The sequence below is a fragment of the Crinia signifera genome, chromosome 6 (genome assembly GCF_055691185.1).
Source record: "Crinia signifera chromosome 6, ASM5569118v1, whole genome shotgun sequence".
Classification (NCBI taxonomy): domain Eukaryota; kingdom Metazoa; phylum Chordata; class Amphibia; order Anura; family Myobatrachidae; genus Crinia; species Crinia signifera.
The window spans coordinates 177,172,801-177,200,674 of record NC_139222.1 but is presented as its reverse complement, the minus strand read 5'-3'; the positions used below and the strand labels follow the sequence as shown (position 1 = coordinate 177,200,674).

Genomic DNA, 27,874 nt, shown 5'->3' with positions numbered 1-27,874 from the left:
CCTCTGCAGAGAATATGTACGTTCACATCTGTACAACGTGCCCCTGCAGTAGGAAGATAAGAATGAGGTATTGGTGATAATGCTGACAAAACAGGGAGGATCTCAAAACAGAACGCAGGAAGAAGTGGTTAGCTGAGTTAGCCGATCACAAGAAACCGGCGACAGAAGCATACAAGGTATGGCTGTATCTTACCACACATCTTTAGAATGTACTACTTCATTATATGACTGTATTAAAGCAACCTAAACAACAAGGTAACATACTGCACTATGCCATTATTTTGTATGTTTGACATTTTGTATACTTTATTGCTAAAAATGTATAAAATAAATAAAAAAGTATTGTTTTTGACAAATAAAAGAGTATACATATATATTGCTGTAGGTATCTGAGGAAGGGACTTAGGTCCTGAAAACGTTCATACCTCTTCAATACAGTTTGTTGTACTATTGCCAAGTCTCCAGAGTGCTCTTTTCTTGGACGCTATATTACTACTGAAGCGGCATAATTGGAGTGCCGGCATAATTGGATATATATATATCAGGCAGAGAAGGTAAACAGACATGCAAAAGGCACAAGCTGAGGAGAAAATGGCCATGTCAGTAGGTGAAGGGAGCAAAGCTTTTCTTAGGCACATATGTGAAAGGAGAAAAGCAGATTTAAACAGAGAATGTGGGGTAAATTTACTAAGATGGAAGATTTATTGAAGATGAGATGTTGACCATAACAACCAATCAGATTCTACTTATATATTTACTACCTCTAAGTACACACAGTATGCCTGGGCAACATCCCATCTTCAAAAGATCCCAGATCATTGTCAACCTAGGGTATGTCGACCATTCTTAGGTGCCAACCTAGTCACTGTCCATTATTAGTCACCTAGTGACTGTGATACTAGACATTGTGGACCCAGGGACCGCATACCATGCAATCCTGGGCCTCCCGGATCTCATATGCGATCCTATATTAAATGGGCCCCATACTCTGCACAGACTGTATCGTATTGTTGTCCTTCCCCTATATTTCTGTACTTTCACGGTTTCTATCCAGAAGGGGAGGTGCACCCAGGTGATATAACCAAATACATATAACAAGAGAGAAACAAATATTCCTACATGGGTAGGACTAACCTATAAGCACTTGATTGGTTTGTGTTTAATTGTTAGAGTGACCCAAGAAAATTATTAAAACACCACGCATGTAGTATTTGTTAAACACACAGCCCCCTTACCCCATACTACCCTGCAGTACACACAGTAACTCCATTTTTAAGAGATATCTGTGGTACAGTAACAGACAACAATCCATCATTTATGTGCAAAGTTACTGCTTCATCCAGAGCAGGGTATGTACAGACCCAGCTACAATGTATATACTTGATTTTCAAGTGGGTCAGAACCTTCTCCTGACACCCAGGTGATTGTAATGTATTTGGGGGGTTATTCTGGTTGGCTCAGTAAGCTGCGAGGATCCGAGCACCAGAGACGTTGCTGGCCGCCTGTTATGGTTCTGGGGCGTCCTGCCTCCCCTAACTCCGTTGCCTCTAACCAGCAGTTAACGGACGCGTGCGGTGCTAGGCTTCACCTATAATAGCCGCGTTCGAGAGAGCTGGTTAGTCCGGCTCTAACCCCGATGCCACCAGGTCTTACGTGGGACAACGCGTCTGCCAAGGCTAGCGGAGAGCAAGGGGAACCTCTTACTAATAACCCGATAAGCCAGGAGCCCAGAACCATCTACAGGAAGACGACTCCACGGGGATGGAGAGTACACGATGGAGTAATGCTACCACTGGCAACAGTTCTTTGCGATGGTATACACTATCAATAATCGGCAACAATGCTCTGCGATGGTATAAACAATCAATAATCGGCAACAATGCTCTGCGATGGTATAAACAATCAATAGTCGGCAACAATGCTCTGCGATGGTATAAACAATCAATAATCGGCAACAACCCCCTCCCAGCGTACACAGGTCGTGATGGTGATACGACGTATAAGATGAGAAGATGATGGTACTAAGATCTCAACTTATCTGAAATGTCGTGGGTAGGGATGCCACGGATGGGTCAAGGAAGAACCAGGAACCAGACAGGAAAAACTGAGACGAATCCACTTGACAGGACACGGACTGACAGGCTAGAATCTCCTCAGGAACCGGGAACACTCTGCACAGAAAGTGAGAACTATATCCGGCGTCAGCCATAGTCCAGGAGGGGTTTAAATACCCCCAACAGCCAATGCCTGGTCCCTGCCTAAATCCCTGGCTAAAGGCAGCTGAGAATTAAACCCCTTCCTCCCCGCGGCCGCCTGGCGTCCCCCGTCGCCTAGGCAACCGCTGTGGCCGGGGAGGAAGTGGGAGTGCCTTGGGGCTTAAGCTGCCGCCCGCCGGCGTCCTAACGCAGCGGCGTCCTGGTTGTCTAGCAACCGCCGGGACGCGCTGCTGCGGAAGTGCCGGGCGGAGGTGGAAGGAGCGTGTGTTGCTCCTAACACCTTCCCCCCGTGATGGCGCTATGATGCGGCGGCGTCCTGGCTGCCTAGCAACAGCCGGGACGCGCCGCTGGGAGACCGCTTCGCGGCTCCTAACAGTATCCCCCCCTTGAGGAGGGGTCACCGAACCCTTGGCCCCTGGTTTCCCGGGGAATTGTTTGAAGAATAAATTTTTCAACTTAGGTGCATGCAGAAACCTCTCCGGGACCCAAGACCTTTCCTCTACCCCATAGTTTTTCCAAAGTATCAGGAATTTGAGACGCCCCCGCACCCTCTTGGAATCTAAAATTTTCTCAACCACAAATTCCTTGCGGCCGTGCACAAGAACGGGTCTGGGTTTGTGGGCCTGAGAGTTTCTATCCCGGGTGGAGGAAAACACCGGTTTAAGGAGCGAGCAATGAAAGACATTGTTAATCCTTAAGGACTTGGGTAATAACAACTTGAAAGCCACAGGGTTGATTTTTTCTTTTATTAAAAAGGGTCCAATAAATTTCGGACCTAACTTAGATGTGGCCTGATGAAGTTTGATGTTACGTGTGGATAACCACACCCTTTGCCCCACCCTGAAGAAACATGGTCTCCTATGAACGTTTACAAAACGCTTGGCGCCACGAGCTGCCTGTTCCAGGGCTACATGGATCTTTCTCCAGGACTTCCTTAAGTGAGTTACCAAGGACGAGGAAGAAGGACTCTGAGACTGAACATCAAAAGCATTGAATTTGGGATGCATGCCGGTAACACAGTAGAAAGGGGATTTCCTAGAGGCTGTGTGGCATGAATTATTATAAGAAAACTCTGCCACCGGGAGTAATTCTGCCCAATTACTTTGACATTTGGAAATGAAGCACCTTAAATACTGTTCCAGGCTCTGATTGGTTCTTTCGGTCTGCCCATTGGACTGAGGGTGGTACCCTGACGAGAGGCTAACATGAATGTCCAGACTTTTGCAAAAAGATCTCCAGAACCTGGCCACGAACTGCGATCCCCTGTCAGAGACAATATCTACCGGTAGCCCATGTAACCTAAATACATGTTGAATAAAAAGATGAGCCAGTTCCTGAGCGCTGGGAATTTTCCGTAAAGGAACAAAGTGTGCCATCTTGCTAAACCGGTCCACGGTCACCCAGATAGTGTTGTACATCCCGGATTGAGGCAACTCTACAATAAAATCCATGGAAATGTGAGACCATGGTTTACGAGGGATGGACAAAGGATGGAGTTGACCAAAGGGTGACCCTCTGGAAGCTTTGTTTCTGGCACAGACCTCACAAGACATGACAAATTGACGAGTGTCAGGACGAATGGTGGGCCACCAAACCGCTCGGGACAAAGACTCAAGAGTTTTTTTAACTCCCGGGTGACCAGAAATTTTGGAGGCGTGGAAGTCCTTGAGAACCAACAGACGGAGTCCCTTGGGAACAAAAAGACGTCCCTCTGGAGTATTCTCCGGAGCTTGAGCCTGGCCTGCCAAAACCCGTGAAGCTAAGTCCTGTGTTAACCCTGCAATGATAATGGAAGCTGGCACAATAGGAATTTCAAATGATCTGGACTCCTGAAGCGGCTGAAAACTCCGTGACAAGGCATCCGCCTTAACGTTCTTCGGACCCGGTCTGAACGTTATGACGAAATTAAACCTGGTAAAAAACAAAGCCCATCTGGCCTGTCGGGGATTCAGCCGCTTGGCCGACTCGATATAGGCCAAATTTTTATGGTCAGTAATCACCGTAACCACATGCATGGCTCCCTCCAGCCAATGACGCCATTCCTGGAGAGCCCATTTAATGGCCAAGAGTTCCCGGTTGCCAACATCATAATTCCGCTCTGCGGAAGAAAATTTCCGGGAAAGATACGCACATGGATGGATCTTATTATCGGAGGGTTCTCTTTGTGACAATACGGCACCCGCCCCAATTTCTGATGCATCCACTTCCACCAGAAAAGGCTCCCTAGGATCCGGGTGTCTGAGGATAGGTGCAGAACAGAAGGCCTCCTTGAGCTTCTCAAAGGCCATCAAGGCTGGTCTGGACCAACTCTGAGGATCAGCTCCTTTCTTAGTCAATTCCACGATGGGGGCCACGATATCGGAAAAGGAGCGAATGAACCGACGATAATAGTTTGCAAAGCCCAAGAATCTCTGGACGGCCTTAAGACTGGTGGGACGCGTCCATGAGAGAACGGCCTGGACTTTGCTCGGGTCCATGGAGAACCCCTTGGGAGAGATGATATAACCAAGGAACGCAATCCGATCCACCTCAAACTCACATTTCTCCAGTTTGGCATACAGATTATTTTCCCGGAGCTTCTGAAGAACCAACTTGACATGATTGCGATGTTCTGAAAGGCTTCCGGAATAAATGAGAATATCATCCAGGTATACCACAGAGAAAACCCCAAGATAATCCCGAAGCACCTCATTAATGAAATCCTGGAAGACTGCGGGGGCATTTGAGAGCCCAAACGGCATTACAAGGTACTCATAGTGGCCAGTATGAGTGTTGAAAGCCGTTTTCCACTCGTCCCCTTCTCTAATCCTGATGAGATTATATGCTCCCCGTAAATCAATTTTAGAGAAAATAACGGCCTCCCGGACCTGATCGAATAACACTGAGATCAACGGCAAGGGATAGGAGTTTTTGACAGTAATCTTGTTCAAGGCCCGATAGTCAATGCATGGCCTGAGGGACCCGTCTTTTTTCTCTACAAAAAAAAACCCCGCCCCGACTGGGGACTTAGATGGACGAATAAATCCCTTAACGATATTTTCTTGAATATATGAATCCATCGCTTGGGTTTCTGGAATGGAGAGCGCATACAACCGCCCTTTGGGTAGAGAAGCCCCAGGGATCAAATCAATGGCACAATCGAACGGCCGATGTGGTGGTAACACATCTGCCTCTTTTTTAGAGAAAACATCGGCAAACTCTAAATATTGAGATGGTAATGAGGGAAACATCGGCTGAGTGATACGTACAGGAAGAGAGAGACATTCCTGACGACACTTGGGACCCCATTCCCGAATCTCCCCTGTCTCCCAATTAATGTTGGGGTTATGTTTCCTCATCCACGGTAACCCCAAAACCAAAGGTGCCATGGGACATTGGAAGAGGAAAAAAGAAATTTCCTCCGAGTGGAGAGATCCCACAACTAATTTGAGAAGAGGGGTACGATGAGATATGGTGCCGTTCGTCAAAGGGTAACCATCCAAACCACAAACTGAAACAGGAGAGTCTAGAGGCAAGGATGGAATACCCAGTGAGGTGGCTAGACTGACATCACAAAAATTCCCTGCCGCACCACTATCTAAAAAGGCGGTAACCTCTGTGGTACCTCCAGCGAAAGTAATCCTGGTAGCGACTAATACAGAATTTAAAGAGGAGAACCCTGCTAAACCTAAATGACGCTCCCCTCCCTCACTTAGGCTTTGTCTTTTACCGACTTCTGAGGACACTCGATTGCCCGGTGACCTGGACCCCCACAGTAGAGGCACAAGCCCCTGCTCCTGCGACGATTTTTTTCGGAAGCAGAGAGCCGCGTGGCCCCCAACTGCATGGGTTCCTCATCGGAATCGAGCACCTCCTCCGTGGGTTTGGGAGACCACCCTCCGGAGACTTTTTCTCTCTGTCGCTCACGAAGTCGTCGGTCTATTCTAATCGTGAGCTTCATTAACTCATCCAGAGAGACAGGCACAGGGTATTGTACTAAGCAATCCTTAATGCGCTCAGATAACCCAACTCTAAACTGGCTACGGAGAGCGGGATCGTTCCACCCAGAATCGACTGCCCACCTTCTAAATTCTGTGCAGTATGTCTCTGCGGGACCCCTACCCATTCTCAGAGAACGCAGGTTAGCTTCTGCCGAGGCCACCCGGTCGGGGTCATCGTAGAGAAGACCCATAGCCGTAAAGAAATTATTCACTGAGGTGAGAGCTTCTGCACCTGCAGGAAGCCCAAAGGCCCATGTCTGGGGATCCCCCTGCAGGAGGGAAACGATTATGCCTACCCTCTGCATCTCTGATCCAGAGGACTGAGGGCGCAGCTTAAAGTACAATTTACATGCCTCCCGAAAATTAAAAAACTGGGATCGATCCCCTGAAAAACGATCCGGGAGGTTAACCTTAGGCTCAACCGGACGGGAAGTGGACAAGGAGTGGGCTACCCTCTCGTCCTGAGCATTAACCCGGAGAGTGAGATCTTGAAGTCTCTGGGTTAAATTATGTACCTGACCGGCCAGGACTTGGGCTGCAGCCTGTGGTGTGGTCTCCATCTATACCAGTGATGGGTATGATAATACTGTAATCGGCCGGATATAATGTTATGGTTCTGGGGCGTCCTGCCTCCCCTAACTCCGTTGCCTCTAACCAGCAGTTAACGGACGCGTGCGGTGCTAGGCTTCACCTATAATAGCCGCGTTCGAGAGAGCTGGTTAGTCCGGCTCTAACCCCGATGCCACCAGGTCTTACGTGGGACAACGCGTCTGCCAAGGCTAGCGGAGAGCAAGGGGAACCTCTTACTAATAACCCGATAAGCCAGGAGCCCAGAACCATCTACAGGAAGACGACTCCACGGGGATGGAGAGTACACGATGGAGTAATGCTACCACTGGCAACAGTTCTTTGCGATGGTATACACTATCAATAATCGGCAACAATGCTCTGCGATGGTATAAACAATCAATAATCGGCAACAATGCTCTGCGATGGTATAAACAATCAATAGTCGGCAACAATGCTCTGCGATGGTATAAACAATCAATAATCGGCAACAACCCCCTCCCAGCGTACACAGGTCGTGATGGTGATACGACGTATAAGATGAGAAGATGATGGTACTAAGATCTCAACTTATCTGAAATGTCGTGGGTAGGGATGCCACGGATGGGTCAAGGAAGAACCAGGAACCAGACAGGAAAAACTGAGACGAATCCACTTGACAGGACACGGACTGACAGGCTAGAATCTCCTCAGGAACCGGGAACACTCTGCACAGAAAGTGAGAACTATATCCGGCGTCAGCCATAGTCCAGGAGGGGTTTAAATACCCCCAACAGCCAATGCCTGGTCCCTGCCTAAATCCCTGGCTAAAGGCAGCTGAGAATTAAACCCCTTCCTCCCCGCGGCCGCCTGGCGTCCCCCGTCGCCTAGGCAACCGCTGTGGCCGGGGAGGAAGTGGGAGTGCCTTGGGGCTTAAGCTGCCGCCCGCCGGCGTCCTAACGCAGCGGCGTCCTGGTTGTCTAGCAACCGCCGGGACGCGCTGCTGCGGAAGTGCCGGGCGGAGGTGGAAGGAGCGTGTGTTGCTCCTAACACCTTCCCCCCGTGATGGCGCTATGATGCGGCGGCGTCCTGGCTGCCTAGCAACAGCCGGGACGCGCCGCTGGGAGACCGCTTCGCGGCTCCTAACACCGCCTGTCTGAGATCTGACTATTTCCCTTTTTAGCATGCAGGGTATGTATAAAGAAAATATGTCCCCTTGCATGTCTCAACAGTAGGAGAAATCATTCAATGGTCGCAATGCATCTTTGAACACTGTCCAGCTCTGCTACACAAAAATCATACATTATATATCTGACAGTGGTGTCAGGACTATATACACATTCATTTTATCCACAGTATTCCCATCCCCTGATACCAACCAACAGTGTAAACACACATATTCCAGTTCTGCAATGCACAGTTATAGTATCTGTCTAAAAATGGTGAATATAAGGAAATTTCCTATTGTTTGGTTTCACTGTCCACTTAAATATAATATGAATGATAAATTAACTCAGATGCACCCCCAGGGTGAGGGAATTAATGAAATAACCTATGTTTTGTTTATGTGTCCTCTAGCGATTATCGTTCTCTCCGGAACAGATATCATGCAATGGCTTCTGATGGTGAGACATGACTTTTGTCATTAGCTTTGTTTGATGGGTGGCCATACATTATGGGATTTGGTGTCTTTTTAAAAAGTCTGTTCACTGTCAATGACCATGGATCCCTAACAGAGTAGAAGAGAAGTCATTATTCTTCATTGCATGCATGGAACAAAATGTGTCTGCAGCCAGACCTACCCCTATCTCTGTGCTTGTTTTCATAGTTATCACCATTATCAGAGCAAAGTTGTCAGGAAACAGGTATAATTACATGTACACATGCAACTCAGCTACCTCTGTTGACCTCATCTGTGAGGTACCCGATGACTGACAGTCGGGATTCCTACAGTCATTACACCGATGTCGGAATCCCGACTGTTAAAACCCCGGCACTCAGGATCCCGACGGCCACTGGCTATTCTCCCTCCTGGGGTCCATGACCACCATAGAGGGAGAATAGAATAGGCAGGGAGCCACTGTGCCCACAGCGTGGCAAGCACTGCGAGCCCGCAAGGGGCTTTGTTGCACTCGCCCCTGCTGTCTGAGTCTGGGCAGTCGGGGTTCCGTCAGACTAATGACTGTTGGAATCCCGACTGTCGGTGTGCTGTACCACACCCCTTTCATGTGTGCAGGAGACTGCTTGAAAAATTGGGGTCTCCTGGCAATCCTGGATGAGTAGGCAAATATGTGCAGATGTTTGATTAGAGTTCAAGTATTATAGTAGCAGACTTTACGAGTGTTTTCACCAGGTGCAAAAATATGTTTTCGGCTTTCTCACTTGTAGGTCCACACTGAGTTCATAATATGGAACATGGTGGTGCGCCTTGTGACCCCCCAAGCAATACATTATCCAGCATCTAATTATAATCTGTGCCCCTTTTATCAAATATTGATAATATGTGCCTAATTAAATCAAATAATAATGGTCTATGGTCTCTTTAAACAAATACAAATAATCTGTACCACTTTAAGCTAAACAGTGTTAGCTGTCAGCAGCACTACTCCACAGATGGGTCTACTGGCAGAGGATGATGGGAGAGGCAAAGAGTGACAGGCAGAGAGTAACATGGACAGGCAAAGGGTGATGGGTAAAGTTTGATAGGAAGAGGCAGAGGGTGACCTGCAGTGTAGGCAGTGGTGCAAGTAGAATTTTTTTCTTGGTGGTACTGATGGCCTCCACCAAAATGGGTGTGGCAATGTGTCATGAGGGGGCGTGGTCACACAAAGCTAGAGGAGTGACTAAATGACAATAGTGGCGTGGCATCAGGAGACAGGGAATGAGAAACAGGGAATGACTGGGGGTGGGTTGGCTCTTGCTTGGGGGAGAGCCAGGCAGCTTGTGCTTACAATTGTGGAGTCTGCTCTTCATGCTGTCGGCGCTGCTGATGCCAGTCAGTGTGACAGGCTAAATCAGCAGTAGCTGCATACAGCACCAATCATAATGCTGGGTGGGCAGGCTGAGGATGCATTATATTTAGACTTAAAATAAAAATAGAATTGACAGTGGATCAGGGGTAAGTGGTACTGCGTACCTGCAACTTATTTCTTACAGGTACTCCGTACCACGCCGTACCCCCTTACTTGCAACACTGAGTGTAGGTGGTTGCAGATCTCTATCAGAGGACTTAAAGGTCCTCTCCATCAACCTGCAGCACTCAGCATGCATCTCAGCCCATCTGTGACTGTTTACAGTCCAGACTGTCCAAGGCAATCATGTGTGGTAGCAACCGCTAACAACTGTCAATCTGACAGCTGTGGTGCTGTGGATCATCAGTGCAGAGCCGATTACTTCCCAGTGATCCGGTGAGATTAGGGATGCCAACCCTGGGATTTAGGACAAGAATTGACAGGATTTCAATCCCTGAATTTCCTCTTCTGCCAGGCAGAACTGAGCATCAGCAGCGCTCGGCTTAAGTGCTGCCTGGCAACCAGGTTTTGCAGCTACGCAGCGTCATGATAAGGGTAATGCTGTGCAGCCACGCACCTCACGATGCCCGCCCGCTTAAGGGCTGCTTTACAGCAGTTCCTGGCATGGTGTCCAGAAGTCAATACCAAGAATTAGGGTTTTCAGTCCCGAATGACAAGATTGAAAAAAAAACGGCCTTCCTAGGTGATATGCAACAGCGGTAGTTCCACCCTTGAACCCCACAGCCTGTAAGCCATGGCAGGTTCACCTCAGTGGAGAGGAGGCAGGAGCAGAGAACACAACTTACAAAAGTTTACAAATAATGACCCTTTCCTAATAATTATTAAAAAATAAACTTGTGGTGTATATAATCAGAATGTTTTTCCATTTTTTAGTAAATTTGATTATAAAATTAAAGTGATATATAGCAGAAAGGAGGTAAATAATGACAAAGTAATCGGGGATCATTGATGTCAACAGTCTAACATGTGAACAGCTCCATGATGAATACATGGTAGGACAAAAATAATAATAATAATTAATATTATTCTATATAGTGAATTTTTTTTCCAGCAGTGAGGTTTAATATTACAGCAGGAAGAAAACAATCCAAAATAATAGTGAACATAACAGAAAAAGGGCCAGATACACTAAGCTTCCAAAGTGATAAAATGGAGAGTGAAAAAAAACCCCAGCCAATCAGCTCCTCCTGCCCTGTCACAGACTGTGTTTGAAAAATGTAAGGCAGGAGCTGATTGGCTGGTTGTTTATCACTCTCCATTTTATCACTATTGATGCTTAGTGCATCTGGCACACAATGAGCATAGGGGCCTATTCAGGTTTGCTGGTAGCGATCCGAATTTGGCCCCAGTCCCTATGGTTGGAGTTTGCACATGTGCAACCCCTGACAGTTAACGACTTTGCCAAGTTAAACACTCGCTGGGCTGTTTGCTGTGGGGAGGGAGGAATGGGGGTGAAAACGGGGCTCGCCCTTCTGAACGTCCAGCGTTTTATGAGCATCCCCCTTGGCCTGCCGGGGGCAAGCAGCGGATGTCACCAGACATTAGCTGGTTTACACTTTAAAATGTCCTTTAGCTGATTGGAATGCAAATCCCAGTAGTATGTACAAGCACCGGTATATTACAAAAGTCCAGTCTGCTCATGTATACTCAATGGAAGCATATATATACTTTTAGGACCTTATTCAGGTCCATTGGCTCCCGTTTTGCATCTACACATGCGCAGGCGCATTTCTGAGAATGCGCAGACACAGGTTGCGTGCGGCCATGGCAAACAGGGTGTTCACCGGGCACACCCACCCAAGATTGCGGGCAGGGGGCGTGCGGTGGCGGGCTGGCAGATTTTCCAACAGGAACGCCCATGCAAATCGCCCTGTGGCATCACCAGATGTCAGCTGCCCGCCCACTTCCTCCAGAGGGTGCACCTGAGAGTCACTTAGATATGCGTGCACCATCGAATGATGGGGGTGGTTCCTCCTAGCCTGCAAATGGATAATATGTGAAACATCCATTTGCGGGCAGTGCGAACGAACCTGTGCTGCGAGAGGGGGCAGTTATATCAGACCTGTGTCCCTTAGTGGGAGTTTTAAGTTATAAGTGTTTCCAGGTCACACTTGCAGCATACATGGCCCTTGATGTGGATGGGACAGAAGTTACAATTAGGCTATCAGTGACAGGTGTACGGAGCCTCAGCTCTGCCAATGTGGAGTCCCATCTGTTATCAAAAGCCTTTGGTGGGATGCATGCATATATATATATATATATATATATATATATATATATATATATAGTCGTGTCTCGGTGCGAACCCCATAACAATTTGAATATGTGCCCCATGATCTCTGGCCAGCTGCATGGATTTTAGACAACATAGAGCTGCTTATACAGTTTTGCTCTCTGCTCCCCCTTACACCAAAGTCTGGCAATGCCATTGAATATAGATTGAAGCAAGTACTACCAGAAAGAACATACTCTGAGGTCTGTCAAACAAATTCATGCCGTCTTTGTTGCAATACATAATGTTGTACTACTGAGGTCATCAAAAAAAATCCTGATTCTCAGCAAGGGGTCTCTGCTCACTGGTAGTATAATGCTTAGGGACAAGGGCTTACTAATTGTACCCATTGGAGATCCAGTGAACTCTGTCCAGAGTCCCTGGGGTGTACAGCTAACAATGGGCCAGATGTATTAAGCCTGGCAAAGAGATAAACTGGAGTTAATGTGGAAGGAGATAACGCATCAGCCAATCGGCTGTGTTTGAAATATGACAGTTGGGAGTTGATTGGCTGGTGCGTTATCTCCTTGCAATTTAACTCCAGTTTATCTCTTTGCCAGGCTTAATACATCTGCCCCACTATCTGCTACTGCTTGTTAAATTGAGCTATAGATTATCCAGTGTATTGCTCGGAATATTACTATGACCACTATGTGCGGTAGTAAGCTCCTAATTTATTTTTACCCTAACCCACCCCACTTGCAACCTAACCCCAAGCTCACCCTCCTGGAGCATTACTAATGCCCCCCCCCCCCCCCCCCACACACACACACATGCAGCCTAACTCTCCCCCTAGTGCCTAACCCCAACCCATGTATCATCTGCAGGATCCTGCTCTCATTCTCCTGTCTCCTGTCTGGATCCTGTCCACATCACTTGTGGCATCAGCCTCATTTTCCAAGTTACTGTACCTAGTAGCTGAAACAATGTATGTAACACTCCCTAAGATGGCAGATATATGAAGAATTGGAGAATGGTTAGGTGGAGAGAGCTAAAGTATCGGCAAATCGGCTCCTAACTGTCATGTTACTTTCTGTGATTGAAAAATGTCAGGAGCTGATTGGTCGGTGATTTAGATCTCTACACTCTATGACTCCAAGGCTTAGTACATCTGTCACTGGCAAATTATTCTGTGCGGAGACCTAGAAAACATGAACTGTTTGGGGTCCTGGGGACCAAGTTTGAGATCCCATGGCTTAACACTATATACACCTGTGTATTAGCTTTTTTGGTACTTGTGTATTATAGCGGCGCCCCCCTAAAGGGTGCTTTTAAGCACCGTAATGGGTGCTTACAATGTTAAATGCACCCCCACGCCACCCCCCCACTATAAACGTGAACCCGAAGCGTGGCGAGCGCAGGGGCGGCGGTACGCGTCCTCCGACCTTTTTCATACCCCCACTATCCACGTCAGCGTGGAGTTGAGAATAGAAAGTGTGGCGAGCGCAGCGAGCCACCGAGCCCGAAGCGTGGCGAGCACAGCGAGCCCCGCAAGGGGACGCGGATACCTTCACAGGTATCGGAGTCCCCTCGCAGGCTTCACAGATATCCGCGTCCCCTCGCCACGCTTCGGGCTCGGGGGCTCGCTGCGCTCGCCACACTTTATATTCTCAACTCCACACCGACGTGGATAGTGGGGGTATGAAAAGGTCGGAGGACGTGTACCGCCGCCCCTCGCGGGCTTGCTGCGCTCGCCACGCTTCGGGTTCACGTTTATAGTGGGGGGGGGGTGGCGTGGGGGTGCATTTAACATTGTAAGCACCCATTAGGGTGCTTATACAATGTTTAATCGCATCGCATTGTATGGCATTGTATGCCATATACAATGCCATACAATTTTAAAATTGTATGGCATTGTACAATATCGTGCGATATCGCGTCGCATCGCATACCATCGTATCCCTTATGGTATGCGATGCGATGGGCGCCGCCAAAATACACAAGTACCGCTTTTTTTCATACATACCTGGTATTTGTTAATCTATTGTCCTTTCTTTGTGTCTGGTTGGTGGCAGAGTTGAATGCAGGTCACTTTCTGAAACATCATAAATGTACACTCATACAGAATATCACTATGGTAATGCCGGCACTGGATGAAATGCGACACGCCAAGCTTCTAACTGATGAACAGTATGACCTTGTGGCAAGCAAAGCAACAACTCAAGGCCAGATGCGGGAGCTGTACAGACACATGAAAGATTGGTCTCACTGTGCAATGGACAAGGTCTATGAATGCCTCAAAAAGACAAATCCAGTAGTTGTGGCCAGTGCAGAGGAAAAAATACTACCTGGTAATGTCCCTTCAAAAGCATGTATATGTTGCTATTTTCTTATAATAATAATGGATGCTATTTAATCATGGGGTTCCTCTAGGAAGGAGGTCCTTATTCTGGGATCCTATAATTAATTTCTACACAAAAAATGGCTAAAAAAACGTCTGTTGAATGCCAGGAAAAATAAATACAACCATACAGTATGTCACAGTGCAACATCAGAACGACAAGAGAAAAAAAGAAATTTGTTTTGGATGCACTCCTTCAAGACAATAAGAAAACAATTTTTGGGAAAATTCCTTTTCTATCTTTTTTTTAAAAAATGGCAGCTCCTCTTATCTTTATTGATATGAGTAGGATAAGGAGACAGCCACTGTTTAGCGAAATAAGAGGTTAAAAATTACATTGACATACATACATACATTGAGTGAGAATGAAAAAAAGAGAATGTGATTTCAGATTTTTAAAAATGTAGGTAGGGATGACTGTAGGTTATGGTGCTTGGTGGTATTATGGGGTATATTCCCCACCAGGTTGTTTGTAGTGTACTCCTTTAAACAATATAATTACCACTTAAATACACTTTTATACAGACTATAAACATATGCCTAAATTGGCTTTCTGTGGTGTGGTGGTTTTATTTTTTGTTTTTTGTTTTCAAGAAGACTGTTTAGAAACAGCAGGTAAGTATGGTTATTATTCAGGTATTCCACATTAACCAGATGATTAATTGGTAACTGTCTATTACCTGGCTTTATAACCAGAAGATTGAGACAAAAAGATATTTAGTATAAATAATTTATCCTATAAAAGTATACAACAACAGTGCCACCTGCTGGATACTTTTAATATTGGTGCTTATTGTGAAAGATTTTAAATGCACCACATTGGTATTGTGTCTCAGACTCTGGATATGTAATACAACAGTGCCATCTACTGGACAGTTTTTATAACTGGCTATTTCAGCTGGATTTTAAGGCACCACACTAGTACATTTGTACTTGGTGCTGTAAGGAGGGTTTTAAGCAGTGCCTGCTTCTAAGACCCTATGCAAGGAGAGATAACCTTGCCAGCGGTCTTCTTGTATTAGGAGACACCAAACACCTGATCTTAATGAAAAAACATAAGGACAATAAATTTCCTACACTAACACCAAACAGTCATTTCCCTAGCGCTACATCACACAGGACACGTGTTTCGCTATAATGCTTCTTCAAGCTGACCACCAGAGTGTTTGTGGGCCGCAATATTTATTAAGAACGCTCAGCCAATGGTTAGGTCCGCTCTGATCATGTGGTGTAATTCCGCCTATAACAGGGCGCTTGTACTTCCGCCCTGAGCTGTCTAGTGAGCTCCGTTGCGTCTTCGTGACGTCATCACGCATGTCACGTGACGCGGACGCCGCACCACGTGACGAGTCACATGATTTGACTGGCCATTCATGTGGCTGCAGTCGTCAGAACCCGGAAGTGGGTTGAAAAGATGTGGCGCCCCGGAGTCTGCATACAGTATAACTCTGTGTTTATTCAACTGATATGCTACATTACCTGTTACATTTGTATGCCCGCCATTTATTATACTTGTATTCCGTTTTTGGAGAGTACATGTGCTACTATTTGGACGATGCCCATTTTAACCTATATGCCCTCTTTCCAGCATCGTTCTCTCGATATACATACTTCATATCAGAGCCCCGTAATCTGTATACGTGGTATGTTGTATTATGGAAACCTGATGTGCAGTGTATTATTAATACTGCACTATTTGCTTCAGGGTTGGTATTCCTATGCATATGGACCTATGATAATTTAATCTATCTTGTAGTATAGATATTTTAGTTTTATCTGGATTTATTTGTATGTTTCCAGGACCCTTTATGCCAGATGTTATCATATCGATTTATGGAGTGCTATTTGTCATTGTGGTAGTAAAAAATATTGTCATCAGGTAATAAAGAAGAAATTGCTGAATAATAAAGAAAATTTTTGCAACCTTTTGTTGGGTATTGATTTTCCTTGCCCATAAATAAAAATAATAAGACATATAAAGTATGAAGTATAAAATATACATATTGCATGACATAGAAATTATCTGTTTATAATGTTATGACATTTTGATGGGTGATGGTATACCATCACCCATCAAAATGTCATAACATTATAAACAGATAATTTCTATGTCATGCAATATGTATATTTTATACTTCATACTTTATATGTCTTATTATTTTTATTTATGGGCAAGGAAAATCAATACCCAACAAAAGGTTGCAAAAATTTTCTTTATTATTCAGCAATTTCTTCTTTATTACCTGATGACAATATTTTTTACTACCACAATGACAAATAGCACTCCATAAATCGATATGATAACATCTGGCATAAAGGGTCCTGGAAACATACAAATAAATCCAGATAAAACTAAAATATCTATACTACAAGATAGATTAAATTATCATAGGTCCATATGCATAGGAATACCAACCCTGAAGCAAATAGTGCAGTATTAATAATACACTGCACATCAGGTTTCCATAATACAACATACCACGTATACAGATTACGGGGCTCTGATATGAAGTATGTATATCGAGAGAACGATGCTGGAAAGAGGGCATATAGGTTAAAATGGGCATCGTCCAAATAGTAGCACATGTACTCTCCAAAAACGGAATACAAGTATAATAAATGGCGGGCATACAAATGTAACAGGTAATGTAGCATATCAGTTGAATAAACACAGAGTTATACTGTATGCAGACTCCGGGGCGCCACATCTTTTCAACCCACTTCCGGGTTCTGACGACTGCAGCCACATGAATGGCCAGTCAAATCATGTGACTCGTCACGTGGTGCGGCGTCCGCGTCACGTGACATGCGTGATGACGTCACGAAGACGCAACGGAGCTCACTAGACAGCTCAGGGCGGAAGTACAAGCGCCCTGTTATAGGCGGAATTACACCACATGATCAGAGCGGACCTAACCATTGGCTGAGCGTTCTTAATAAATATTGCGGCCCACAAACACTCTGGTGGTCAGCTTGAAGAAGCATTATAGCGAAACACGTGTCCTGTGTGATGTAGCGCTAGGGAAATGACTGTTTGGTGTTAGTGTAGGAAATTTATTGTCCTTATGTTTTTTCATTAAGATCAGGTGTTTGGTGTCTCCTAATACAAGAAGACCGCTGGCAAGGTTATCTCTCCTTGCATAGGGTCTTAGAAGCAGGCACTGCTTAAAACCCTCCTTACAGCACCAAGTACAAATGTACTAGTGTGGTGCCTTAAAATCCAGCTGAAATAGGCAGTTATAAAAACTGTCCAGTAGATGGCACTGTTGTATTACATATCCAGAGTCTGAGACACAATACCAATGTGGTGCATGTAAAATCTTTCACAATAAGCACCAATATTAAAAGTATCCAGCAGGTGGCACTGTTGTTGTATACTTTTATAGGATAAATTATTTATACTAAATATCTTTTTGTCTCAATCTTCTGGTTATAAAGCCAGGTAATAGACAGTTACCAATTAATCATCTGGTTAATGTGGAATACCTGAATAATAACCATACTTACCTGCTGTTTCTAAACAGTCTTCTTGAAAACAAAAAACAAAAAATAAAACCACCACACCACAGAAAGCCAATTTAGGCATATGTTTATAGTCTGTATAAAAGTGTATTTAAGTGGTAATTATATTGTTTAAAGGAGTACACTACAAACAACCTGGTGGGGAATATACCCCATAATACCACCAAGCACCATAACCTACAGTCATCCCTACCTACATTTTTAAAAATCTGAAATCACATTCTCTTTTTTTCATTCTCACTCAATGTATGTATGTATGTCAATGTAATTTTTAACCTCTTATTTCGCTAAACAGTGGCTGTCTCCTTATCCTACTCATATCAATAAAGATAAGAGGAGCTGCCATTTTTTAAAAAAAAGATAGAAAAGGAATTTTCCCAAAAATTGTTTTCTTATTGTCTTGAAGGAGTGCATCCAAAACAAATTTCTTTTTTTCTCTTGTCGTTCTGGTTCCAATCTTTAAATTTGGGATAGCACCCCCACTAGTGTGTACAAACACCAAGTGGACATTTCGCCCACAAAATAAGGGTGTCAATAGGTCTGTGTGTGCAGAACTCCCAAAACCCATATACAGTGCAACATCACCCTGATGTCACCAGGTGAGAAAATCACAATAGTGCATGTTATAAGAACATCACAGCTGGTGACATCTATAGACTAATGGTGTGTACACACGGGTACAATCAGCATGAGATTTTGACTATATAGTCAAAATCACATCGGGATCGCATGCAGATCGCACTGTTTTTTTTTTTACCTTGCAATCCCGATGCGCGCTCCTGTGGCAGCACAAAACGAAACCCAGATAGACAGGGCTGCAATGACTATAACATGTATAGAGAGAGTTAGATTTGTGTGAGTTATTTTGTTTCTGTGCAGGGTAAATACTGGCTGCATTATTTTTACACTGCAATTTAGATTTCAGTTTCAACACACCCCACCCATGAAAATAACATGGGCCTCGGACATATTTTCTGATGGCAGAAATACATGTTTTGTGGAGAAATCCTTTAGCTACCAAGGAAAAGTCAGTAAATGAAATAGTCTTTTCCTTGCACAGTTAATCAGGGGTAAATGTGGACGAACCCACTGATTCCCTGCAAATTGCATTATCAATGGGTTTTTTGCAGAGTGTTAAACCCCCAATGGTGCATTTTTTCACAGATTTTTCCTTGCAGGTCCTGAAGCTACAAAGAAAAGTCAACCTCTGTAGTTTAATACAGGGCAGTAAATCTGGGTACACACTAGGTGATGTGTATACCTGGCGATAATAGCGGACCAGGCATCGGCAAGTACATACACATTTTGCAGGAGGGGGAGCGGGGGGCAAAGCTACAGCTTGGCCCCCACTCTTTACCTCGTCTGTACTAAACAGATGAGGGAGGTAGTTGTTAACGCTAATGATGTTTATACTCTGGACAAGAAAGTAAAATACATCACTCAGAAGGGCCCTTCTGAGCAATAGCTTTTACTATTTCATCTAGTTAACTCTGTTGATTGGCAGATTTATTAAGCCTGGTGAAGTGATACAGTGGCCTGTGATAATGCACCAGCCAATCAGCTCCTAACTTTCAAGTTACAGACTGGGTTTGAAAAATGACATTAGGCGCTGACTGACTGCTGCATTATCACCTTCTAATTTATCACTTAACCAGGCTTAATACATCTGCTGCAATATCTCCCATTATGGCTAATTGGTATCCCCTGTATAAGTACAAAAGATTATTGAGACCTGTGCTTACTATTATTATTATTTGAGAAGAAACATTTAATTTTCTGTTGTTGTAGTAATGGTTTCTGGCGGACTAAGAGAAAAGGCAATTGGACACAGCTGCCAAGAGGACGTGATGTATCAGCAGGGGACGTCTGAGGCTTATAGTACAGAGCTTGGTGTGAAAGTCAGTAACCCATCCCAGGGCTTTCCTTGTACTTATTCAGAGAATATGTATGGAGATTCCCTCTGCAGTAAACACCTGACAGTACACAGTATGTCAGATGAACCCATATTACGTGAACCCAACTTTTCCCTTGAGAACAGAAAATACCAAGACCATAAGAAGATGGAGGATGCTGCTTCTAGCTGTGTCCCCAGGCTGGACAGAGATTATAACCAAGCGGAGGCTTTGCTTAGAGCCTCAGTGATGAAGAAGAGGAAACTGAGAAATATACTGAAGAAACTGAACTCAGAGAGAGAAGACACTAAGAGAAAAGGCCAGTGTCTGTGGGGCCATGATAAAAGTGTAAAAGAAAAAGTAGCTGATATGATAAGGAGAGTCACTGTCCTATTTGGAGACATCAGGAGAAAGCTAGAAGTTCTAGAGAATAGAATCCTGAGTGAGATCTCAAGGCAAAAAGAGCAGGTTTCACTCAAAGTCTCAGATCTGATCCAGCAGGTGGAAATAAAGAAGGACGAGCTGTCCAGGAAGATCCGTTACATTGAGCAGCTGTGTAATGTGCCTGATCCAGTGACTGTCTTACAAGAACATGAATCAGAGAGAGAGAGCTTTTGTGATACAGAGGAGGTGGAAACTGATACTATACAGGACCATGATGTAGGTTACCTGGATGAGGGGCTGATCTCAGCAACATTCCACACAGGGTTATCTGATATTATAACGGGTATAAAAAGAGGGATCTATATGCAGGAACTTACAAACCTAGTACTGGATGTAGACACGGCTGAAAATCACATAAAAATATCTGATGATTTAAAAACTGCATCCTGGTCACAAACAAATTTAAACCGTCCAGAAGCCCCAGAGAGATTTAATTATTCTCAGGTTTTAAGTACCTGTGGTTTTTCCTCTGGAATACATTATTGGGAAGTAGAGACCAGTGATACTGGAGCCTGGAGGATAGGAATGTCCTATAGCAGTGTAGGCAGGAAAGGAGAACAGGCATCCATTGGAAATAATGATAAGTCCTGGTGCTTGTGTAGGTGGTTTGAAAATATGGAATATGCAGTGTTACATAAAAAAGAAGCTATTGAGTTAGATCACAATATCTCCTGTAGGAGATTTGGAATATATTTGGATTATGAAGCTGGGCAGCTGTCCTTTTATGGGCTGTGTAACCCAACCCGGCACTTACACACCTTCTTTGCCACCTTCACTGAGCCTCTGTATGGTGCTATCTATGTATGGGATAGGGAGTGTGATAAAGATTGCTGGGTGAGAATCAGGAGCTATGAAACATAATCGTAATATGATGGGTGTCATTTGGCAGTTATCCCCTATGTTCAGGGTTGTGGCCAGTACTTTTTGTGGGCCCCATTGCAACATTTTTCAGGGGCCCCTGTCCTAATGCTTCTAGAGAGACACCTCTCCACATCAGTTGTAAATTATATGCCCCATCATAATGCCCTAGATTATTCTCTATAGTTTATTTTATGAGCCATAGTAATGCCCTGGTTCATATTATGCCCCATTGTAGGGCTGCCAGTACACGTTATGCCACACAGTTCCTCTAATACACTTTAGGAAATACAGCGTCTCTCAAGTTCATATTATGCCATATTCGGGGATGGACTGGGACTCTTAAACAGCCCTGGCATATTACTCAGTGTGCACTACAACGGGACACGATCACAGCCGTGCAGCATGCCCCATCTCTTGGTATGCCAGGTGGGCGAGCAGGCGGAGTTCGATGTTGTGTGTCCAAAAATATTTCTAATGTTGCCTTGGTTCAGAATGTGGTTGTTTTTTGTGGCCGGGGTACATGGACAAAAGGCCTGATTCAGACCCATACGCAATTGTCCAAAGATTGCCTGGTGATTGCAGTAGTTCCATTGGGGGGCTGCGATGCAGCGTTTTATGTAAGTGACCCAGAAAACACAGGCACGTCCGAGCTCGCTTCGGGGACGGGCTGCTGGAGATGCGTGACTTCACAAGCAGCTGCTGCAACCTGAAACATGTCCAGTCTGCGTCTGGCTTCTCAGCTAGGCTGCGCAGCCAGGGAGCTGCTGGTCATGTGCACTATGGAGCAATGCACTTGCACTTTAGTAATGTGCTTGCAAATTTTTGCATTCAAATAACTGAGCAGGAACCAGTGAGCGGGACGGCCTTGCCCGGTTTTTGCAAAACTCCAACCAGCACGGATTACCCCCACAGTATGGAACAGACCAAAGTCATTATTTTCAAATGAATCATAATTGTAGCTTAAGGTGCGTACACACGGATAGATTTGGCCAACGATTCAATCTTGTTAATGATTTCCTCTGAACTCACAAATGATTTGGTGTGAAATGATCAACGATTGAGCAAACGATTACACATGAACAATTGATCTTTAACCCCTTACCGACGCAGCATGTTTTTGCCTTCCTGACAGAGGCCTTTTTTTCAAATCTGACAGGTATCACTTAAGTGGGGATAACTTTTTTTTGCTTTTACTTATCCCAGTGATTTTGAGATTGTTTTCCCGTGACACATTGTACTTTAAATTAGTGGTAAATTTTGGTCGATACAGTTTTTTTTTTTTTTGTGAAAAATACCAAAATGTCGTAAAAAAATTGAACATTTTGCTATTTGCAAAATGTTAAATATTCTGCTTGTGAGACAAATAATCATACCACTCAAAATAGTTAATAACTAACATAGACCATATCTAAACTTTATTATTACATCATTATTTCAACTTTCTTTTATTTTTTTTTGGACGCTAGGGGGCAGCAGAGTCTAAATTTTACACATCACACAGTAAACGCTGCTTTTGGCTGTTCACGTTTGAACAGCCAATCGCAGCGATCGCCCATGGCGGGGGGCATCGCTGCCCCCCCTGGGCAATGAGGGAAGATGTCTGCTGTCAGGGACAGCAGACATCGTCCCTCTGTCACCGCGTCTCTAGACGCGGTGACAGTTACAAGTCATGACGTACATTTATGCCATGTGTCGGGAAGTACATCCCGACCATGACGTAAATGTACGTCAAATGTCGGGAAGGGGTTAATGATGATGAAGGGAGTGGGAGCCAGTCAGTTAGCCTTACCAAATTGTTCATCGTGCAAACACATGAAACGATTGGTACACATCGATAACGATTGGTCTATGATCTTTCTGCATGCAGAAAAGATCATCGACCTCTACCAACGACCGGCAGGTATGCGCATCGTCCGATATATCGTTCATACACACGGAACATTTTGAGCGATTGGTCGTTTGAATCGGTCGGGAACACCCAGATCTTTTGCCAGATCTATCCATGTGTACGCAACTTAAGCCTGTTAATTGGGTGGTGGGGGTGTTTAAGCTGAGCAATCTTTTGGGATTGGCAAAAGATTTTACTTTAAATTATGATTTGCATTAGAGCTGTAAGTAACTAAGCCCATAGTATCTCACTAATATATTGAAGCATGGTGGGTAATTATCCAGCTAGCGGAGTATCCCAAGAATAATGTCCAAAGAATAAAATTCTTGCAAAAAAAGCATATTTCCACCAATATTCATAGCCATATACGTGTTGAGATGTGACTGGCTGACAGCAGCCTATGTGTTATGTCAAGTTATCATCAACAGTCCAAATTCACATCTGCTGTCTAATGTGCACTAGGTTTACATGAGCTGTATTTGCTGTAATGTGCCTACCTGTCCTTTTTACCTCTTCAATCACTTTTTTAAATAACATGAATGATTTAAATGTATCCTTGTTTTTAATAAAAAATAAATATTTTCTTAGAGTTAGTTCATTAATCTGCTTCATCCGATTCTGGACCCGTTAACAGACTGTCTAGAGCAGTGGTAGCCAACCCTAGCCCTCAAGAGCTACCAACAGTTCAAATTTTCCAGACAACCTAGCTGCTGCACAGCTGCACTCATTAATCACTGACACATTTTAAAAGATACACAGATAGAGCTAATTAGCTCACTTGTGATTCTGTGAGGAGACCTGCAAAACATGCACTGTTGGTAGCTCTCGAGGACTAGGGTTGGCTACCCCAGGTCTAGAGGTTGGGAGAGAGCGCAAGCAGGCTCTGATGCTGTCTGCCCTGCCCATTTGTAACAAATGGTAACTGTTGCTTCATCTGCAGATTGTGTGCAACAGCCAACATTGGCGGCTGCGTCCCAGGTACAAGTCTCCTCCATCTGTGACCTGCAGTGGAGTGAGACTTCCTCATTGGACAGAATTGCTACCAACATTGATGTGTTACACTGTAAACTAGCAGTAACTGTTACTTTGTCAGCAAACTTTGTGCAATAGCCAATATTGGAACTGAGCAAGGCATATAATTGGCAGGATCTTTGTTAGCAAGTTTATGCAAAAGCCAGTATTGGAACTGAGCTATAAGTAGAGTCAGCAGCATTGTGGATACAACTGTGGACACTGGATAAACCCCAATAACCACCCATCACCAGATCACGCAGGCCAGCTAAATCCAGCATATAGACATTTTACCCAATAAATACTCAATATCTCAGGCCCTGATTCCAGAGATATAAGGAATTTCCAAGTGATAACATTGTCTATATCTACCGACGATATCGGTCGATTGAGCCTCACAAATCACCAATTGCTTCTATTTCCCTTCCTGTTTCCCTCTTTCTGTCTTCTTTCCCAAACCCGTGACTCCCCATCTCCCCCCCCCCCACCCTCCCCCCCCCTCTTATTTTTCACAGTGTTATGTTAACATTTCAGCAATATTGAGAATAAATATTCAGCTGCAAACCTAATGGTGGTCAATATAAATCAGGTATCCAGTCAGCTATTAAAGCTCTAACCGCAGTTAACCAGGCAATTGGGATTTTGGGAATTAATCCTCAATAAAATACCACCATACCTCACTGGAACTGCCCAAAAACTTCCCGAACTTGGAAGCTAAGCAGTGACGGGCCAGAATAGTATTCTTGTGGGAGACCCCTGAAGAACCCCTGGGGCGAAATGTAATGGAAGGCGAATTTTTTTTTTGCGTTTTTTTCCGCAAAATATGCCGTTTTCGGACATTTCCCGAAAATCGCATATTTTATAGGGTGCGATTTGCGGCAAAAATCGCATTTTTTAAAGGTGCGATTTTTAGTTAGACTAAAAATCGCATCCAGATGTTTTCCCATTAAAAAGTATAGAACTCGCATATTTAATGGGTTGCGATTTTTAGTAAAGGTTACAAAAAAATGGCAAAAAAAATAGACCAGGTTCTGACTGGCGATTTTATCAGAAACATGCACAGATCATTGAGATCTGTGCATGGTTCTGTTGTAAAAAAATAGTTAAAGCAGAGATTTTCATCTTCCGCGACTTTCTCGGCTCCTGATTGGACGCTAGGCGGCCAATGGAATCATTCTGAGGAGAGGTGTGGAAGATGAAACACCTCTGCGCCTCTCCAGTCCGTGAGCGGGTACCAGCTGGGAGCAGCGCGTCTGCCGGAGAAGATGTCAGGGGGGGTCGTCGCCGGGGACCAGGTGAGTAGGATTTCCTTCCTCAGGTACCCCTTTTGGATTACTTCGGATCCTGGACCCCGGAGACATCAGCCCTTTTTCAACACACCGCACAGTACTGAAAATGTGCCGATTTTCATGACTGAAAATCGCCCGAAATCGCACCATATCGCACCATATCGCACTTTTTTGGTGCGATATGGTGCGATTTGGTGCGATTTTTTTCTTACGAAAAAAATCGCACCCTATTACATTCCGCCCCTGGTGTGGTATCAATAGAGGTATCCCTAAGTAAATTGTACTGGACACGCCTACTGCATGAGCAATGCAAGCTGTGATAATACCATTAAAACTGTTGCTGGGGCAACACACATCCCTACAGGTTATTTAAACCCACTGGGGACCCAAACCATTCATTTTCGCCCATAATCGCATTGTCCATATATCAATGTCGATAAGGACGTAATGCGCCGAATGGAGAGTAAGGTGTGAAAAGCAAAAAGTACCATCACACAACATTTTATGCATTGTATGCCTCTTACAATTGGTGCTTAAATATCTACATACATCTTTTCACCCCTTATACTCCTTTCTTTAAAATCTTTTAAACCTTGGCTATCTTATATTAATAGATCGAAATAAATGTTAAGTTTTAACTAACTTCATATATACATAAATAAGAGTGCGCCCACAAAGCCTTTTTCTGTCTTGTGTTTGCCCTCCCTTGAGCAAACAAAAAAAAAACCATGCCCTGCTATGCAGACAGCAACGGTGTTGGGTAGAAGGAGAATGGCTGCCTGTGTGTGGTGTGCATTCACTGCACAGACAGAGGATGGGGGCAGCCCAGCAGCACTTTTCCCAAGTGCTGGGCATGTCCCCAGCATGATATGGCATCACAGGGGGTCCCGGATGGCAGATTTCCCAATGCTTGGAGATAAAATCTCCACTTAATCACTTTTGAAGCTTGATACAGCTGGCCATTAGCGAGGAAAGCTGTTACTCTTTTTCAGCAGTGTAAAACATATGTATGCTTAAAAACATATATATATATATATATATATAATATATATATATATTATATATATATATAATATATATATATTACAACAAAAAAGATATACTTGGCAGATAGCTGTATATGAGACAGATATTAACACTGAGATACACTTGTATACAGTCTTTTATGTTGGTTCTAGTTCATCTTCATTGCAGATCACTTTTGCAACTAGTTTTGCACTCTGTAAAAGTGAGCTGTATGGGGACATCTTGTGGCAAGACTGGAGATTGCCTGTTATAAGGCACAATAAAAAAGGCCATGAATAAGTTCTAATTAATTTTCTTTTACAAATTTTTCTTTCTATAGCAGCTTCATATCATGAATTGCTTCATTATATTTCATCTCAGTTCCTTACCAGGAGGAGATTACAATCGAAAGCTGGCCATACACTACTGCGACATACAGTGGCGTAACTATAAATTTTGCTCCCCTCTGCCAAAAAGTTTGACATTTGTTCTTTTTACCAAATATAATTTTTGCTGTAAAAAAGACTTCAGATTAACCAACAGGTGACAGGATGAGTGTGTGTGTGTGTGTGTGTGTGTGTGTGTGTGTGTGGGGAGGGGGGACAGGTCCAGCAGGTGACAGGGTGAGTGGGTGGGTGTGTGGGGGGGGGGGGGGGGGGGGACAGGTCCAGCAGGCGACAGGGTGAGTGTGTGTGGGAACAGGACCAACAGGTGACAGGGTGAGTGTGTGTGGGGACAGGTCCAATAGGTGACAGGGTGAGTGTGTGTGGGGACAGGACCGACAGGTGACAGGGTGAGATTGTGTGTGGGGACACAACCAAAAGGTGACAGGGTGAGTGTGTGTGGTGACAGGGGAGTGTGTGTGTGACAGGTCCAATAGGTGACAGGGTGAGTGTGTGTGGGGACAAGACCAACAGGTGACAGGGTGAGTGTGCGTGTGTGGGGACAGGACCAACAGGTGACAGGGTGAGTGTGTGTGGGGACAGGACCAACAGGTGACAGAGTGTGTGTGGGGACAGGTCTAACAGGTGACAGGGTGAGTGTGTGTGGGGACAGGACCAACAGGTGACAGGGTGAGATTGTGTGTGGGGACAGAACCAAAAGGTGACAGGGTGAGTGTGTGTGGTGACAGGGTGAGTGTGTGTGTGACAGGTCCAATAGGTGACAGGGTGAGTGTGTGTGGGGACAGGACCGACAGGTGACAGGGTGAGTGTGCGTGTGTGGGTACAGGACCAACAGGTGACAGGGTGAGTGTGTGTGGTGAGTGTGTGTGGGGACAGGACCAACAGGTGACAGGGTGGGTGTGTGTGGGGACAAGTTCAACAGGTGACAGGGTGAGAGTGTGTGGGGACAGAACCAACAGGTGACAGAGTGTGTGTGGGGACAGGTCTAACAGGTGACAGGGTGAGAGTGTGTGGGGACAGAACCAATAGGTGACAGGGTGAGTGTATGTGGGGACAGGACCAACAGGTGACAGGGTGGGTGTGTGTGGAGACATGTGGGGAGTGGTGTGATGGATTAGGCAGGGGACAGGGTAAGTGTGTACAGAGACAGGTCTGGCAGGGGAAAGTGAGT

General features: G+C 44.8%; 1 protein-coding gene across 1 annotated transcript; it reads left to right on the top strand.

Moving 5' to 3' along the window:
• On the top strand, positions 1-23,505 carry LOC146008678 (zinc-binding protein A33-like). Its single transcript, XM_083148216.1, has 4 exons — positions 1-176; positions 8,321-8,367; positions 14,062-14,337; positions 19,698-23,505. Exons 2-4 carry the CDS (start codon positions 8,355-8,357, stop codon positions 21,104-21,106), a joined length of 1,698 nt encoding a protein of 565 aa, XP_083004342.1. The 5' UTR covers positions 1-176; positions 8,321-8,354; the 3' UTR covers positions 21,107-23,505.
• The last annotated feature ends 4,369 nt before the right edge of the window (positions 23,506-27,874 follow it).